This window comes from Tenrec ecaudatus, chromosome 2 (assembly GCF_050624435.1).
Source record: "Tenrec ecaudatus isolate mTenEca1 chromosome 2, mTenEca1.hap1, whole genome shotgun sequence".
In the NCBI taxonomy this organism is placed as follows: domain Eukaryota; kingdom Metazoa; phylum Chordata; class Mammalia; order Afrosoricida; family Tenrecidae; genus Tenrec; species Tenrec ecaudatus.
Window position 1 is genome coordinate 224,176,775 of NC_134531.1, and position 17,445 is coordinate 224,194,219.

The 17,445-nt window shown below is 37.9% G+C and overlaps 1 protein-coding gene across 2 annotated transcripts in view; it reads left to right on the forward strand.

Annotated features, from left to right (window-relative positions):
- SCAF4 (SR-related CTD associated factor 4) overlaps positions 1-17,445 on the forward strand; it is a 67,832-nt gene that overhangs the window by 27,587 nt on the left and 22,800 nt on the right. The window contains exons 5-15 of one of the 2 annotated variants that reach the window (XM_075542377.1): positions 676-811; positions 1,202-1,341; positions 1,976-2,152; positions 6,711-6,931; positions 7,221-7,326; positions 8,603-8,770; positions 9,199-9,284; positions 10,166-10,356; positions 12,357-12,457; positions 12,852-12,965; positions 14,815-14,971. In XM_075542377.1, the coding sequence (XP_075398492.1) occupies positions 676-811; positions 1,202-1,341; positions 1,976-2,152; positions 6,711-6,931; positions 7,221-7,326; positions 8,603-8,770; positions 9,199-9,284; positions 10,166-10,356; positions 12,357-12,457; positions 12,852-12,965; positions 14,815-14,971 (1,597 nt within the window). The remainder of the gene's footprint in view (positions 1-675; positions 812-1,201; positions 1,342-1,975; positions 2,153-6,710; positions 6,932-7,220; positions 7,327-8,602; positions 8,771-9,198; positions 9,285-10,165; positions 10,357-12,356; positions 12,458-12,851; positions 12,966-14,814; positions 14,972-17,445) is intronic. The other variant, XM_075542379.1, reaches the window with a different exon arrangement.

Here is a 17,445-nt window from a genome sequence, read left to right on the forward strand (position 1 = left end):
AGAAAAAACTCCATCTCAGATTGTTGCCTATTTCAGGAAGAAAGGACCAGTAGTCGATGCATTTTTCAGCACGCACACGGAGATGATAGGGTACAAATGATACTAGTAATCAGATTGCAGTGCTTAATATATATATGGCAGAAAAAGGTAGAAAAAACATTAAACATAGTAACTTCATTCTGATAGATGATGAAAATATACCGTCAAACGTAGAATAGTGAGATCTTAGAAACATTTAAAATAAATAACGTAATTTTTAGTGTAATAGATTCTATGCTTATTTACCTGGAAGGGACTCATAGTTGTGGTTAAAATGTACACTTGAAAGGTAACTCCTTTAGTGATAAGTTATATTGATGAATAACAAATCTTTTTTGTCACTGATTGCATTGTAACTAATGAAAATTATTGAAAACATCTAAAATTTTTATCATTTACTCTGTTCGTTCTTTCACATTCATACTCCTCTGTTCCTTTAGGACAGGACACAGCACTAAAGAAAGACTGTTTACAGTGGTTTAATCAGATGATAATTCTGATGATGGATTTTGTTTCATTTCTTTAGAAAATGCCTTCTTAACAATGGAATTGTTAGCGTAGAGAGCTTTTCTCTTTAAAAGACACAATAAATTATATCTACTAGTATTTATTATATTGTTTTCTCACACATTACAGAGTAAAATAGTTCGAGTACTAAATCTTTGGCAAAAAAATGGAGTATTTAAAATTGAAATTATTCAACCTCTTTTGGACATGGCAGCAGGAACCAGTAATGCCGCTCCAGTAGCAGAAAATGTCACTAATAATGAAGGTAGGATCCAGTCTATCTTTGCACCTGGGTACTATAAGAACTTATTTTTAAACATGACAACTTTTGAGTTTGTCTATATTTCTATAATTTTTCCAAAAGGAGAAAACTTTTTACAGCTTGGAAGCTATGATTTATTTTTTCATCATTGTTTTAATAAAAATGTGCTTCTGGGCATACTAAAATGTAAATTTTATACCATATAGTATTATATGTATTTAGTTCTTCAATACCGCAGTTTATATATTATATGATCTAAACCAGGTATTTTATACAATATTCTAAACTAAATGGAATTTTACTTTCGTGAAAAAGCTTATTGGATTGAGGAGACATTCATAGATTAACTAATTTTCTTAACCTTAGTGTTCCCTGGCCCTTTCTCTTTTAAAGGTTCACCTCCACCTCCTGTAAAAGTTTCTTCTGAACCCCCACAAGTCACTACAAACTCCATACCAGCTGTGCCACAGTTGCCCAGCTCGGATGCGTTTGCTGCTGTGGCCCAACTATTTCAGACGACTCAAGGGCAGCAGGTAAACTACCTACCCAAGGACTGGATTGTGTTCAGGGTTTAGATTCTGTCATTCAGTATGAATGAAGTTTTCAAGTTTTCCATTTCTAATTTGAACATTCAAAGGAGAAACTAGGTCTACTTCTTTACTGTGCTTTCACCAGGGAGGTAATTGAATATCCATATTGACTAAAGGAAATTGGAGGGGAAAATCAAGGGGACTTGTAAACAGCAACACTTCTTAGAGAAAACTTCAGAATTGCTACTAGTGTTGTTCACATTTCTAGCATGCCTGATTTTTTTGCTCCCCCCAAAATTATTTGAACTGGGGATATTTTTTTCATTTTTCGGGAAAACTTATATTGGCCTTATTCACAATTCCTTATACCTTCTCATCTCCGTCACCAACAGGTTATATTACTGGGGTTACAGCAGACGTTTTTAACCTTTTAACACATACATTATATCCTTAATCTCTCTTCATTCACAATAAACTTAACCATTAGTAAAAAGTGGAAATCCCCCCCCCCCTCCGGTTTACTCTGTACCTATTGCCATTTAGAATCACGTGCAAGGATTTTTCTTTGTTTGTTTTTTCTTAAATTAACTTTTGATACTATGATTATACTTTGTTGTGTGGTTTATCATTCTTTAAGCTTCAGCAGATCCTTCAGACTTTTCAGCAACCTCCAAAACCACAATCTCCCGCCATTGACAATGCTGTGATGGCTCAGGTTCAAGCTATCACAGCTCAGTTAAAGACAGCTCCTACACAGCCACCTGAACAAAAAGCTGCTTTCCCCCCACCTGAACAAAAAACTGCATTTGACAAGGTACGCATATCTCACACCACCCACCCCACTGTTTATTTCACTCAGTTTGGATGATGGAAGTTACGCCTTCTGTAGTTTGCCTGTGGATTGTTCATTTGATTGTTCTGTGGTTTGGAGGAACTCCTCCCTTACAACTGAAACATTGATCTGTTTTTCCGGTTATGGATTTAATACATGTTCCTTGCCAAAAATGATCAGAAATAAAGGCAAGGAAAGAAATTCACCTGAATTCCTATATACTTAATATGTAAATTTGGGCAAGCTCATTGTCTTCCAGCTGATCTGTTGAGCTTTGAGGGTTCCTTTAGACATATTTAAGAGGCTGCCACTAAGGATACAGGTGTGTTGAATGTGAACAGCTCAGAATTTTCTTTTGAAATTTAAACAAAATCGTCCCACTCTTCACTATTTTATGTCTTGTCTATTTGGTCAAATTTGTATTGCTTGCAGAGTTTCAGTTCACACATGCCTGAATATTCCAAACAGAACCTGCTTAAACATGTGTCTGCACCCAGTGAATGGTTACAGAAAACTTCTGTCACTGATGCATTTGGCTTAGTCTTGTGAGGATGCCTTCAAAAGTAGGGTTCAATTAGAACAAAAATTTATGAGCAGTCTGCTGTGTCAGTTAGATTCAAGGTAGAGAAGTCAATCAGCTTAGAATGTTATGGAGAATTGATTTTTGCAATGAATTCCAAAGGGATAGGATAATCTTGATTTTTCTCAAGGACACAGAGGTTCCAGGGGGACATGTTATGAAGGCATTTAAAAAAAAAACAACCAAAAACTGTATTGGTGAATCAAAGGCCAGAAAAATTGTACTGAGAAAAACGTTCCCCATCACAACAAGGCATCTATCCATTCTTCATGGGCATTCCTATAAGAATTTTGTGGAAAACCGTATCACATGCACCTAGCTCCCTTAAATAAAAGTGGGATCTACTGTATATTTTCTACATAATAATTTTTCAAATAAGATTATACTGCAGTCATCCACTTAAGCCGGCACGTGGACAAGTGTATGGCAAAGGTAGAATAAAAATCCTCTATTTTCAACCATCCCATGCTGGTAGACCTTGAACTTGTCGATCATTTCTCATGAGTGCAACGAAGGCTGAAGTTGGCATGAGCTACACCTTACACACATTGTGTGGGTTTTCTACAGGGTAGATTTCTTTTAATTAACTGCCAGGCTGAAAAGTAAGCTCTCATTTCTATGTATATGTTTAATTCTCTCTCTTTCCAAGGGCAGTGTATTCAGCCTTAGAGAAAGAGGACAGGACTGTCAGATTATCCACCAGAAATGTCTACTCATTTTTTAATCTCACCTGCAGTCTTATGCCATTGTGGGTGAGGGTAGTGTTTTGGTTTTACTGTCTTACCTTTAGTACGCTTAGGTGCAAAATTTTATCTAATTGAGAAATTGTATCCCTTTTGTAATTGGTGCGTTTCTCGTGAATTTAATGTCTGCCCATTTTGTTGTTTTGTAATTCACAGAATGGATTTCATAATAGAAATTACAATCTGCTCAATTTTTCTCATAAGTTATCTTTTTCTCAAACATATATAGAGTATTTTGCAATGCAGAAGTAAACATGTATAGTCAAATTAGTCCTCTAATTGAATTTAGGACAAAATAGCTCTTAAAGAATTGTATGTTTTCTGGTAGTTTAATATTTTTATTTTCATTTTTGTCACCCCAGTTCATCTAGATTTTAACTTAGAATATGGTACAAGATAGTTAAGTCTTTGTATTTTGTATAGGAGCCCTGGTGGCACCGTGGTTAAAGCACTTGACACTATCCCAACATTTGGCAGTATGAAGCCACCAGTTGGCTCTACGTGAGAAAGATAATGGCAGTGTGCTTTTGTAAAGGTTTATAGCCTTGGAAACCTTATAGAGCAGTTTTAATCTGTCCTATATGATCTCTTTCAGTCTGAATCAACTCAGTGACAATAGGTTTCGGTATTTTTGTTTGTTTTCTGTTTGGGGTTTAATCAAAGTTTTTTGTTTTGTTTTTAATCATTTCATTGGAGGCTCATACAACTCTTATCACAATCCATACATACATACATCAATTGTATAAAGCACATTTGTGCATCCCTTACCCTCATCATTCTCAAAACATTTGCTCTCCATGTAAGCCCCTGGCATCAGCTCCACATTTTCCCCTCCCTCCCCACTCCCCCCTCCCTCATGAAGCCATTACTGCATCCTAAATCACTTATCATTTATGCACTCACTACATGTTATTGTGACATGTTTCTCCTTAACTTTGAATGTTGATAGGTTTACATTTTGAGATGAACTTTAGTATGTATTTTGGGCTTCCTCCATTCATTTACATCTCCTCCATCACATATCTCTTATACTTTCTCTGGTGCTATTTTCGTCTTAAATATTTAATCATTATTGTTTAATGTTTGATAATACTTTTCATTTGGTTAAAGAAACTATAAACCCTCTGCCATGGGGTCGATTCTGACCCTCTAGGACAGAATAGAACTGCTCCATAGGATTTCCAAGGCTGGAAGTCTTTATGGAAGCAGCCTGCCTCATCTTTATCTGCAAAGCAGCTGGTGGGTTTCTGTCCTTTCCATTAGCAGTCCAGCACATCACTCACTGCACTGCCAGGGCCATAGAGGGAAACTCGTGATTTTCATTTTTTATTTTATCTTGTTAATGGTTACAGTATTAAACGCTTAAGTTTTCTAGTTAATGCTTCTAGATTTTTCTAGGTAGCCTCCAAATTTTACTTTCCCTTTTCTAAATATTTACCTGTTTATTTTCTTAATGAATTAGTGACCAAAAATGCTCAGCTGAGCTGGTGGTCATCCTTATGTTCTTAATTTGAATTTTAATTCTTCAGTGCTTTATCTTGAGTAGGGCAAATGCTTCTTCTCAGTTATGTTGGGTTTAGGAGCTGGAATTCTGTTTTTCCTTTGGTGAGAAAAATCTATTTTCAGTTTGTTGTTGGGAACCAGTTATTTATTGTAGCTGTTTCATCAGGCCTCAGTTTCATAACAAGGAAATGGTTGGGGTTTTTTTAAGATGCTGGATGATTTTTTTAATTGATTGTGTCATTTTTTAAAATAATGGGTTTACATCCTAAAATCTTTAAAGAATGTGCCTGTTTGTGGCAAATTGCAAAGATCATAGTTTTTGTTTTCATGCTGCCTCTCGTTACTTGATATTTGTTTGCCCCACCATAAAATAATCATAATAGTACCTATGTTTTATGGTTACCATGAGGATTAAGTAAACTCATTGGTATAGAAAAGAAAGTGAAAACACCAATGTGGGTGTTTGTTTTACTGTCCCCAAACTCTGTTTACACTTAGTTCAGTCTTTTTAAAATCATTTTATTGGGGGCTCGTACATAGTTCAGCATTATATGTGAGTCTTGTTCAGAGAAAAAAAAAAACTGCCTTTCCTAATTAAGAATTTGGCTGTTTAGTAAAATAGGAGAACTCCTAGCAGAAAATCACAAAACCCATGTAAGAATTTGAGTTTGAACTCCATGAGCACAACAGAGGAAGCATGAGAGAAAGGCTGCATATTGGAGGGGAAAGGCTGAGAGCTCAGAAATCCAAAAGGCCTTTTACCCACATTCTTCTTACATGGACAGGTGTACAAGTTTGATTATGTTTCAGTCACATGCGCCTCCGTTTCCTTACGTGTGAAAAGTGGAAAGTACCTTGAAGAGTGCTATGAAATGGTTGGTGTGATCTCCCAATACGACATGGGTGTTCAAGATGCTATCTTTCTCTGTGAATAAGGGCGACCTTATTTTTAAGTGGCTGTTCAAACCCACCAGCCACTCCACAGGACAAAGGAAAGGCTTTCTATGGCCATAAAAACTTACAGTCTGAATGGACTTGATTGCAGTGAGTTTGGGTTTCTTTGGTTCCTTAAAAACAACCATTTGGCTTACAGAATCTTTTTTTTCTTTTTTTAATGGAAGTCTATGGTATTTAAAAACGTGTAAGTTTTAAGAAAACCCTAGATTTTTCAAAAAGAAGTTAATGCACAGGTGGTCCCGCTTCCTGCCCCTTCCTGATGCCATTCTTTGAGACGTTTCTTTTTTACCTGGAGCAAGCACATGCGTATGCCTCTGTACACATTCATAGTAACTGAATAAAAGAAATCCCTTTGGGCTTTTTGCAGCAGATTCAAAATGTATACCCATTTCATTGTATGTCAAGTCCCAAAATTCATTTTAGTCTAGTACAGTATTTCTGTTGCTAAATTGACTATGAGATAAGCATGTAGAAATAGTAATAAGTGAAACACTGCACTTAACAGTTAGTTGAGGAGGGAAAACCGAACAAACCATAAGGAGACTTCAGAAAGTATGTGGACAATTTCCATTTTCCATGAATTTTTGGAGCCTTTCATATTTGTGTCAAATTGCCGATGGCTATGAATTGTGACCCCCAAGGGGCATGTGGAATAGACTGTTGTTTGTAGGAATGTGGTAAATTACATATTGATGGTAAACATCTGTAGTTTTGTTATTCAATAAATTAAAGTAGAATATTGATATGCCTATTCCAGAAGCTGCTTGATAGATTTGATTATGATGATGAGCCCGAAGCTGTAGAAGAATCAAAGAAAGAAGACACTGCTGTCCCTACTGCTACCACCTCCACTGCTGCTCCCACCACAGCCACTGGGCCACCTGTCGGGCCTCCTGTCGTGCCTCCTGTCGTGCCTCCCGCTGCCGCTGCCCCCACAGCCGCTGCCCCCGCAGCTTCTCCTCCTCCACAGACCCCATTGTACGTTTCTTTCTAAAAAACGGCTCCGTGGATCATTGTTGGAAAAAAGGGATACCTTGCCACATAATCTGTTCATTTGTAGTTATTGTTTTATAAAATGAGGTAGTGATTTATGTTTTCTCCCAAATGAGTGAACCAACATTTATTTATATGTTTGGATAAGGCTAATTATATTGATGAATATTTGGACAAATTACACTTTAGTAATATGCAGACTGCTGTTCATGAACGCCATTCTTTGTGTTTCTATGTTATAATCTATTTTAAAAGGTGTTTTATTTTATTTTAGTGGATTTCCTGGCGATGGTATGCAACCGCCAGCATATACACAACATCAAAATATGGATCCGTTTCAGCCCCGAATGATGGGAATACAAGATCCGGTGCACCATCAGGTACAGATGTTTTTCCTTCAGAGTTTTAATAACTCAGGATGTATTTGCTACAGTATGTGCACTTCACAGACCAGTGAGATTTCCTTTTAGGAACTACTTAGGTAATTCTGTAACTCCAATAAAAACTGTTGGAGCATACACTGAAGGGGGTAGTTTTGTGCTATATAAAAACAAGTGCTAAATCCCATTGAGGCTTTATATTTTAGTAATAGGTACTTTAATTGAATGATGCAAGACAAGGTTCTATACCTGTGAAGAGTAACAGTCTCAGAAACCCACTGGGCCAGTTCTATCTACCCTGTGCTGTAAGGTTGCTATGCATTGGAATTGACTTGATGGTAGGGGGAGTGAGTTTAGTTAAAAGAGTTTAGAAAGTGATAATGTTTTTCTTTAGGAAACCAGTCTGTTACATAGCTATGTTGGGGAAAGATGTTGAGTGATAGCATGGTTTAGAGGGCATCCTAAGTAAACAGACACTTATGTGGTCCTTCTAGGATTAGAGCTTTAAGAGATTTTTTCTGATTGCACTACCTTTCCCATTATCTCACAGAAAAGTACTGACAGATGAAGGGATTAGGTATAAGGCATCATCAAAACAAAAAAATAGTGAATGAAGGGGGGCGGAGTGTGGAGTGGAGACCCAAAGCCCATTTGCCAGCCACTGGAAATCCACTTGCAGAGGGGTCTAGGGGAGAAGACAAGTCAGTCAAGGTGCAATGTAACACTGATGAAAAATACTACTTTCCTCTAGTTCCTAAATGCTTCCTCCGACCCTTCCCTCCCCACCCTCTTCCCCAATCATGACCCGAATTCTACCTTGCAAGTCTGGCTAGACCAGAGGATGTACATGGGTTCAGATAGGAACTGGAAACACAGGGACTGCAGGGCGGATGATCCCTTCAGGACCAGTGGTGTGAGTGGCGATACTGGGAGGGTAGAGGGAGAGTAGGTTGGAAAGAGGGAACTGATTACAAGGATGTACATGTGACCTCCTCCCTGGGGGATGGAAAGCAGAAAAATGGGTGAAGGGAGACGTCAGACAGGGCAAGATGACAAAACAATAATTTACAAATTATCAAGGGCTCATGAGGGGGGGGGGAATGAGGACCCGATGCCAGGGGCTTAAGTGGAGAGCAAATGTTTTGAGAATGATGAGGGCAATGAATGTACAGATGTGCTTTATACAATTGATGTATGTATGGATTGTGATAAGAGTTGTATGAGCCCCTAATAAAATGATTAAAAAAAAGTTGTTCATATACTTTAACAATGAAAGGTTCCACTGCCCCCTAATGGACAGATGCCAGGATTTGGACTTCTTCCTACACCTCCTTTTCCTCCTATGGCTCAGCCTGTGATTCCTCCAACACCACCAGTGCAGCAGCCGTTCCCAGCTTCTTTTCAGGCACAGAGCGAACCGCTTACACAGAAGGCACATCCACAGGTAAAACTACACGCCGAGAATGGTAGCTTTGTTGTTGCCTTGTGTGTTTGAAAACATGCTATTTGCTTGTGATCTTCAGTTTTAAATTGAAGAATGACACGTTGAGCGTGTACCGAATCCTCTGTACTCCAAGTTTTCCATCTGGGAAGTGGGTGTACCATTACTGCCCACTTCTGTAGACTTCCGTGAGACGTGAGATGAGTCTATATTGCTTTACTGTTGAGGTGGCTTGTTGAAATAGAAACCTCCAGATTAATCTTGTAAACCATATAAAAGTCTTTTTAGTGATAGCCAATTATTAGTAAATCAATAATTTGGTCCTTACTAAAGAAAACTGCTTTGATATAAGAGACTTTTAATTTAGCACTTGTTAGATTCAGCTTTTTTGCTTGCTTGTAGTTTATACTTTTATTTATTTATTGTTTTAGGAAATGGAAGTAGAACAACCTTGTATTCAAGAAGTTAAGCGCCATGTGTCTGATAACAGAAAATCAAGATCTAGGTCAGCATCCAGGTAATTTATAGGAAATGCTTTCCAGCCCTCTGTGGTTTAGGATGGAGCTCCTGGTAGCCTCATAGGTTACTCATTGAGCTGCCAACTGCAAGACCGGCTCTTTAAACCCACCAACTGCTCGTAGGAGAAAGATCAGGCTTTTTACTTCCATAAAGAGTTACAGCCTCAGAAACCTTGGAACAATTCTACTCTCACCCGTTGCATCACTATGATTTGGAATCGAGCCGACGGCGTTGTGTGAGTGTGGCTAAGAAAACAGAGGCTAAAATTGTGTTTGGTTAATTTCACATTTACAGCCTCTTAATAAAATGGCGATTGATGCCGGTGTCCCTATGTGTGGAGTAGAGTCTGGTATTCAAACAGATGAGTCACCCTGTGGTCACCTGATCATCTGACCCACATTTTTGCCCGTTGAGTTGCTCCAATGCCTGTGTGTACAATGTCGAATTACAAGAACTACGTACCCAAAGTTCTCCACAGCTTTTCCAACCTGAAAAAAATGTGGAAAGATCGTGTCATATATGATTAGATTACATTCTGGAGTGTTTTTTTACTGCTGGAAATATTTTACTAAGATCAATCACAGTAGAAGGTATTTCAGTGATAAAGGCTTTTTGCATTGTGCGTATGTAATAGGATTCAGTATTGTAGCAAAGAAACTGAAGATGACAGGTACTTTGGAAAACTGAAGAGTCTTATTTATCTGGTTTGGGTTCTGTGTGTGCTTTCTAACTGGACCTGTTAAAAAGTTCTTTAATCAATTCCTTGCTATTATAAATATAACCATGGTATGTTTTCTTACTCAAATTAATACATATAAGAAACATTTTTTTGTTTCCTCTCCCCACACTGTCTCTTCTCCCGGCCTGTGAAACTTTCAGATCACCAAAGAGAAGACGATCTAGGTCTAGTTCTCGATCGCGAAGATCTCGGCATCGGCGTTCTCGATCAAGATCCAGGGATAGACGGCGACACTCTCCTCGATCTCGGTCCCAAGAAAGACGAGATCGAGAAAAAGAGAGGGAGCGCAGACAAAAAGGCCTTCCTCAAATCAAACCCGAAACTGCAAGTGGTAATTAACCTTCCACAAACCTCCTATGTTACATTTTGTGTCCGGAGTTTAAAATATCTTATAAGTCATAAATGAAATGTTGTAGCAACATCGATTTTTATTCTAAAGAGTGTTTAATCATAGCTTGTTTTTGCATTCGTGTACATAGCCTTGGTGTTTGTATATTAAACTAGTTTTGAGAAGTAGCAGTAGCGAGTGAATCAAACCAGTTATCAGTGGTACAGTCTCGGATCTTATATGTATAGTAAAAAAACCATTACTTAGCTCTTCTGTATGTAGTAGAAATGTTTGTTTTTTTACTTGTTTGACAGAATTATATTGTTTATCAATTTGAAATTTGTAGAAGACATAGTTTATATTATCTCCTGAAGTTCATCAATGTGTAATATTAATTTAATAAGGTGTCCTCAACATATTGTTGGTATATCATTAATTTATTAAGAAGTTAATTCATAATAAGACTAAAACCTCACTCTGGAAAACATAAAATTAAAAATTATAAAAAAAGAAAATACCCAGGAATTGGAGAAGGAACTATTACATATATGAGGACTTCAAAAAGTTTTGTGGGGATATTGCATCGACTTTATTTTTATTTTCATACAGTTGTGTGATTGTGTGTAAATGAATTTTAATTATGAATTAGGTTGGGTAGTATGTTTACCTTTCAGACCATGAACTCTGCATTAAGCAATACAGTGCTCATCAAACACTCCCACTCCCTGTATTCTATTTTACCCACCCCTGATTTTTCTTCTCTCTCTTGGACCTCTATCCTCCCTCTCACCCAAATCAATACCTGTCAACCTTCTAGTTCATGAGTTTGTCTTTCCCCTTTGTTCTCCCTCCCTTGGGAACCTCTACAGTGTTTCCTTTGATTTACAGGTCTTTGTCTTGGTTTTTATCTTTATATTCATGGTCTCACAGACTATGAGACCATGTCTTTTTATTGACTGACTTCACTCAGCTTATTGCTCACCAGTTCTATCCATGTCAGGAGATGCTGTGTGGTTTCATCATTGCGTGTTAGTGATTCATGGTATTCCATTGTGTGCATGTCCCTAAGTTTCTCTATCCATTCTTTAACTATTGGGTTCTCAGGCTGCCCCCAACTTCTTGCTGTTGTGAACACAGTGCTGTGATGAACATGGAGTTCTTCATAGGGAGCCTAGGGAGTGTCTGTGTTGGTTGGTGTTACTCTTCATTGGGTTATACACCCAGAAGAGGTATTTCTAATTCCTATGGCATGGTTGTTCAAAGTTATCCGAGGTTAGTGCCATCCCACTTTTCCCAGTAGTTGTGCATGTTCACAGACCTGCCAGCGGCATTATGTATTCTTCCATTCTCAGCACCTTCCCCAGCAGTTACTGTGTTTTTGTTTTGTTTTAATTGGACTGTTAGGGATATAAGGTGATATCTTTGTTTTCATTTGCATATCCTGGATGCCTAGTGATTGTGAGCACTTTTTCATGTTTGCCTTTTGAATGCCCTTTTTTGGTGTTTAGTTTCTGTGTTATGTTTGATAGTATGTGTATGCCCTGCATTAGGACCCTTATGTTTGTCCATGCTTTCTCATTGGTGAGCTTTATAACTCTGGAATTTATGCCTTTGATTCATCTTGAGTTCATTTTTGTACATGAAGCCGAGGTATAGGTCCTTTTTTTATTAAGTGTGCCAGCACTATTTGTTGAAAAGACTGTCTCTTATTAAATGTTTTTGGTCCTTTCAGTTACATTTTTCTAAGAACCTTTTGAAGTCCACTAGTAGTGAACAAAAGCACTAAATTGATTAGTAATCACAATGCTTGGTCGTCCCATGTCCCACCTTTTTTCCAACCTTTCCATATCCTGGTTACTTTTCAAAAGTATAGCCTCAAGTTTTCTAGAATGTTTTAAGTTTCTAGGATTTGTTATTTAAATGTGTGGGGTTTTTTTTTTACCCCCATAAGGTACAGTGGTGCTAATTGTCAATGTGAATTTATTTGTGATTCTCATTTTAAGTTTGTAGTACTACCCTCTGGGTGGGACAGCTGGACAAAAGGACAACTCAGCAGGATGTTGCCAGTCTCTTGGAAGAGTTTGGTCCGATTGAGTCAATTAATGTGAGTTATTTTACTAAATACTTTAATGACAATAGAAATAGGAGATTGATGTCATTTTAAGGAGTTTAAGAACCTCAAACCTAAGTTGCAATTTTTCCAGGTTTATAGATGTGGCTAAAATTAAGCTATTACCTTAATTGGCCAAGTTATTTTTCTTGTAGTTTATACATAATAAGCTTTGCATAATGATCTGAGTTGATTAATTAGTACATTTGAGATCAAACTTGTTGCCAGTGTTCTTTATTATAGTAAATGAAATTCATCTCAGGTTGTAGGAAGCTGAACAAGGGTTTTGGGAATCAGTTTTTGGAAATGGTAGCTTATGTTCTATCTCACTGCTTTTTACTGTTGTCCTTGTCATATTTTGTAATTCTTTCCATTGTCTCTGGGTCAGATGATTCCTCCCCGCGGTTGTGCCTATATTGTCATGGTTCATCGGCATGATGCTTATCGAGCCCTGCAGAAACTGAGCCGAGGAAACTATAAAGTGAACCAGAAATCCATAAAGGTACAGCTTTATACCTATAATTCAGTTCTTAAAAGTATAACGTAATTCTTACCTAAAGAATTCTAATGTTTTTTTTCCTGATTTTATTTTTAATATGTCATTTTATTGGGGACTTTTACTGCTTTTACAACTGATCCATTCATCAGTTGTATCAATCACATTTGTACATATTGCCATCATCCTTATCAAAACATTTTCTTTCTCATTGAACCTTTGGTATCAACTATTCTTTTTTCCCACCCTCATGAAACCATGACACATTATTTTTATTTTCATGTGTTATGCCATCTGTTGTCACCCTTCACCCATGCTGCTGTTGTTCGTTCCCTGGGAGTTGGGAATTATAATGTTTTTCTTGTTTTTAATAGTTTCATTGGCGTATGCTTCATATATAGAATTTTAGTCATCATAGTAAGATTTATGCACTTATCACCACAATCTATTTCAGACCTTTTATTCTCATACTCACATTGTTAGCTCTCCATTTCCCCATCCCGTAAGGAGCTATCCATCCAGGTACAGCCTCTGCAGATATACCTATCCTGGATTTCACACACAACAGGAAGCAAGCAAGCAAAAATGAAACCCAACAGCAGTTACTAGACAAAACACAGAAAAACCTCTGTCAGAGAGAAAGAAGACAATATTAAAAACGGAAACAGCATTAAAGGAGGCCTACAGGGAGATCAGATAATGTGTATTGCATTTTAACCTAACTACATCTGCCAAAATCGACTTTACTGTACTCCCTGTCTGACTCTAAAACTATCCCTTATCTGTGGTCAGAGGGGATTTATCAGAGGTTTAATCCATGAGGAGAAACCCGCAAAAGCATTTTGGATTTCCATAGCCTTCTGCAAACCATAAAATTTTTACCGTTAGAGGAATGGCAGCTTTTTCTTGGTGGTGGTGGGGGGGGGGGGGGGGTTGTAAATGTAGATAGGTTGGCCAAAAATACATTGTTACTTTAAATATAATTCCTTTTAATTGTTTTGTCATTCAAAAATAATTTGATTTTCCTTACTGTATTCTTAAAGTTTGCCATCTGATAGTACAATTAACTGGATAACAGTCACTAAACATGGAAGTAAGGATACAAGTGGATGGGTATTATTCCTCTAGAAAACACTTGAACTTTTTCAAAGAAATTGTTAGATAAAGTTCATCTTGCCTCAGTGTTACACAGCTTGTAAGAATCCTAGTCCTATGCCTAGATCGGGCTCCCAAAGGCTTAATACTCTAGTTCTTAAATGCTTCTTTCCTCCCACCCACCCCCACCCCCTGCTATCATGATCCCAATTCTACCTTACAAATCAGCTAGACGAGAGGTTGTACACTGGTACAGAGAGGAACTGGAAACACAGGGAATCCAGGACGGGTGAACCCTTCAGGACCAGTGGTGAGAGTGGCAATACTGGGAGGGTGGAGGAAAGAGGGAGTGGATTACAAGAATCTACATATAATCCCCTCCCTGGGGGATGGACAACAGAAAAGTGAGTGAAGGGAAATGTTGGACAGTGTAAGACATAATAATTTATAAATTAGCAAGGGTGGGGAGGAAGGGGAAAAAATGAGAAGCTGATACCAAGAGCTCAGGTAGAAAGCAAATGTTTTGAGAATGATGATGGCAACAAATGTACCAATGTGCTTGACACAATGGTATATGTATGGGTTGTGATAAGAGTTGTACAAACCCCCAATAAAGTGATTTAAAAATTAAAAAGATACAGCCTTTCAAAAGGGACCCCAAGTTTTTGGGGTGAGAGGTGTGTGAGATTAGAATAATGAGAGTAGTTAACTATGAAGACTTATGACTTCTTTTTCCATTTCATATTCTTTTGTGAATTAGATTGCCTGGGCCTTAAACAAAGGAATAAAGGCAGATTATAAGCAGTATTGGGATGTAGAACTTGGTGTTACATATATTCCATGGGACAAAGTCAAACCTGAGGAGCTGGAAGGTTTTTGTGAAGGAGGAATGCTAGACAGTGACACGCTTAACCCAGGTAAGGTAGTATTCTGTTTCCTTAACATTCACTTCTTTATTTGGTGATTCGTGTGATCAATCTCTTCATTAGAAAGTGCGTTTGGAATTAGTTCAAATACTTACTGTGTACCATATCCATTACAAATGGAGGATACAGTAGTGAGTAAGACAAGCCTGGTTTTTGCCTTTAGACAACTTAATAGGTAACGGAAAAGTTGCAAACACACAAAAAAATTATTAATTATAGTATCAATTAGGCGTTTCCCTGTGAAAAAAAAAATATATACCATATGACTCTTAAATGGAATGCCATTGGTGTTATGTTCTAATCCAGTGCTTCATCATAATTTCTTTGAGCACATTTAAATATCCTGAGGAACAATGGACAAGTAAGCATGTAAGACAGGGCGGTCCAGGTATTTGTTGGTGTAGGTAAGAGAAATGCTAGATTGACAGTGTGACTAAAGTGGGAGTAATGAAAGCATTTATAGGCATGACTTGCGGTCAGGTGGCCAGAATGAAGAGCAGCATTGAATAGTATGGCAAAATAAGAATGAACTTTGAGGGTAGTTTCAAACAAGACAGGTGGTTTGAACGCAAAGAGCTGGTGAAACAATTCAGTACTGTTTGCACACCTCTTGTCCTCATAAGAATCTTCATGTGCAGTTAAAACTGGGCATCTATATTAGGCACACAGGAGGTCAAGGCATTATGAAAACCTGACCCAGGTACAAGTAGGGCAGTGGAATTTCCAGCCTCGCTCTCCCAAGTTCCTGGGAGCTTGAGATCCTAGTGGAGGGTTATTGAAAAGGTTAGGTAGAGAGCAGAGGAGTGTCTGTAATAGAATAAGGCCTCAGCTGGCAGAGGGAAAAGATGGCTTGGCTTCTTATATGTAGAAATAGGTTGATGGTTATACGAGAGTTCCTCTCTACTATTTTTAATAATGAGGACTGTTTATTCAGAGATACAGGGTGCTTCATTATCTTTGTTGATGTGATTGTTTTAATACTTAAAGTATTATACTGTTGTAATTACTGTATACACTCGAATATAAGCCGACCCGAGTATAAGCCGAGGTACCCAATGGTTACCTGGGAAACCAGAAAAACTGATTGACTGGAGTATAAGCCTAGGATGGAAAATGCAGAAGTTATTGGTGAGTTTCAATAATCAAAACAAATGAAAATAAAATTACTAAAAAATTGAAACATCAGTGGAGTAATGTATTTCAATATTATTTTAAATAAAAGGACGTCATTTAACAGTAAACCAGCACAGTAAATGGAAAAGAGGTTCAACAAAAACAACAAGGTATCAACAGTGATACTTTAAGAGTACTAGTCCCTGAGCTCAATCAGCAACCAAGCTAAAATGTAAAGAGTTAACATCCTTCAAAACTGGATTCCTCATCATCATCTATATCCCAATGCAGAGCTTCAGGTGGTGTGAGGTTATCATAGACGCTGTCGTCACAGAGATCGCCTTCACTGCCATCCATAGCATTACTAATACTACATTTCTGGAAGGCACGTCGCGCCATGTCTTCTGGAATGTCTTCCCATGCGTCTCGAACCCACTTTGCTATTAACTCCATGTCAGGCTTCATGAGATTTCCTCCTTTTGTTAGTCGGGCTTGACCAGATGACATCCATTCATGCCACCTCCTTCGCACACGGTCTTTAAAATGCTTATTCAAAGATATATCCCGAGGCTGCAGTAAAGATGTAAGCCCACCTGGAATAACGGCTAAAGTAACTTCACTAGATTTTACAAATTTTTTAATGTCATCAGATAGGTGGGCTCTGAACATATCCCAAACAAATAATGATGGCTTTTTCTGTATGGCTGCTCCTGGTCGTCGGTTCCAAATTTCTTCCAGCCATGTTATTGTTCCATCTAAGATCCATCCAGCCTTTAACATGTGCATGCACAGTAATTCTTGGTGGGAAATTGATCTTTTTAGGCAAGGTCTTTCTTTTAAAAATAATGACAGGGTGCAGCTTAGTTCCATTAGCCAAACCCGATAGAACAGCTATAAAGTGTTGTTGGTTTTTTTTTCCATTTCCCGTGGTTTTGAGAAAAATGTTTTTTCTCCTAAATTTGCCACAGTTCTGTTGCTTGGAAGATCAAAAGTCATGGCAGTTTCATCCATATTCCCAATATCTGCCAAGTCATAGTTATAAATCCTTCTTTGTTTTATAATAAATGACTGGAATGACATAATTTTTTCTTCAAGGTCTTGTGGCAATTTCTAGGAAATCTTTGTTCTTTGTCTCAAACATAGTAGGCCAAACCTACTCATGAAGCGGGTACACCATCCTGCTGATGCAGCACATTTTTCAATGCATGGTGCTTTTATATTTGTCAGCCTTAGCCATTTGTAGAGCACATAGGAGGATTCTCATGCGTGTCACGCAGTAACCATTTTGACAACACTCCATAACCCATTTATGCAATTCACTCTCTAGAGCCCCATAAAAAGACGTTAAACCA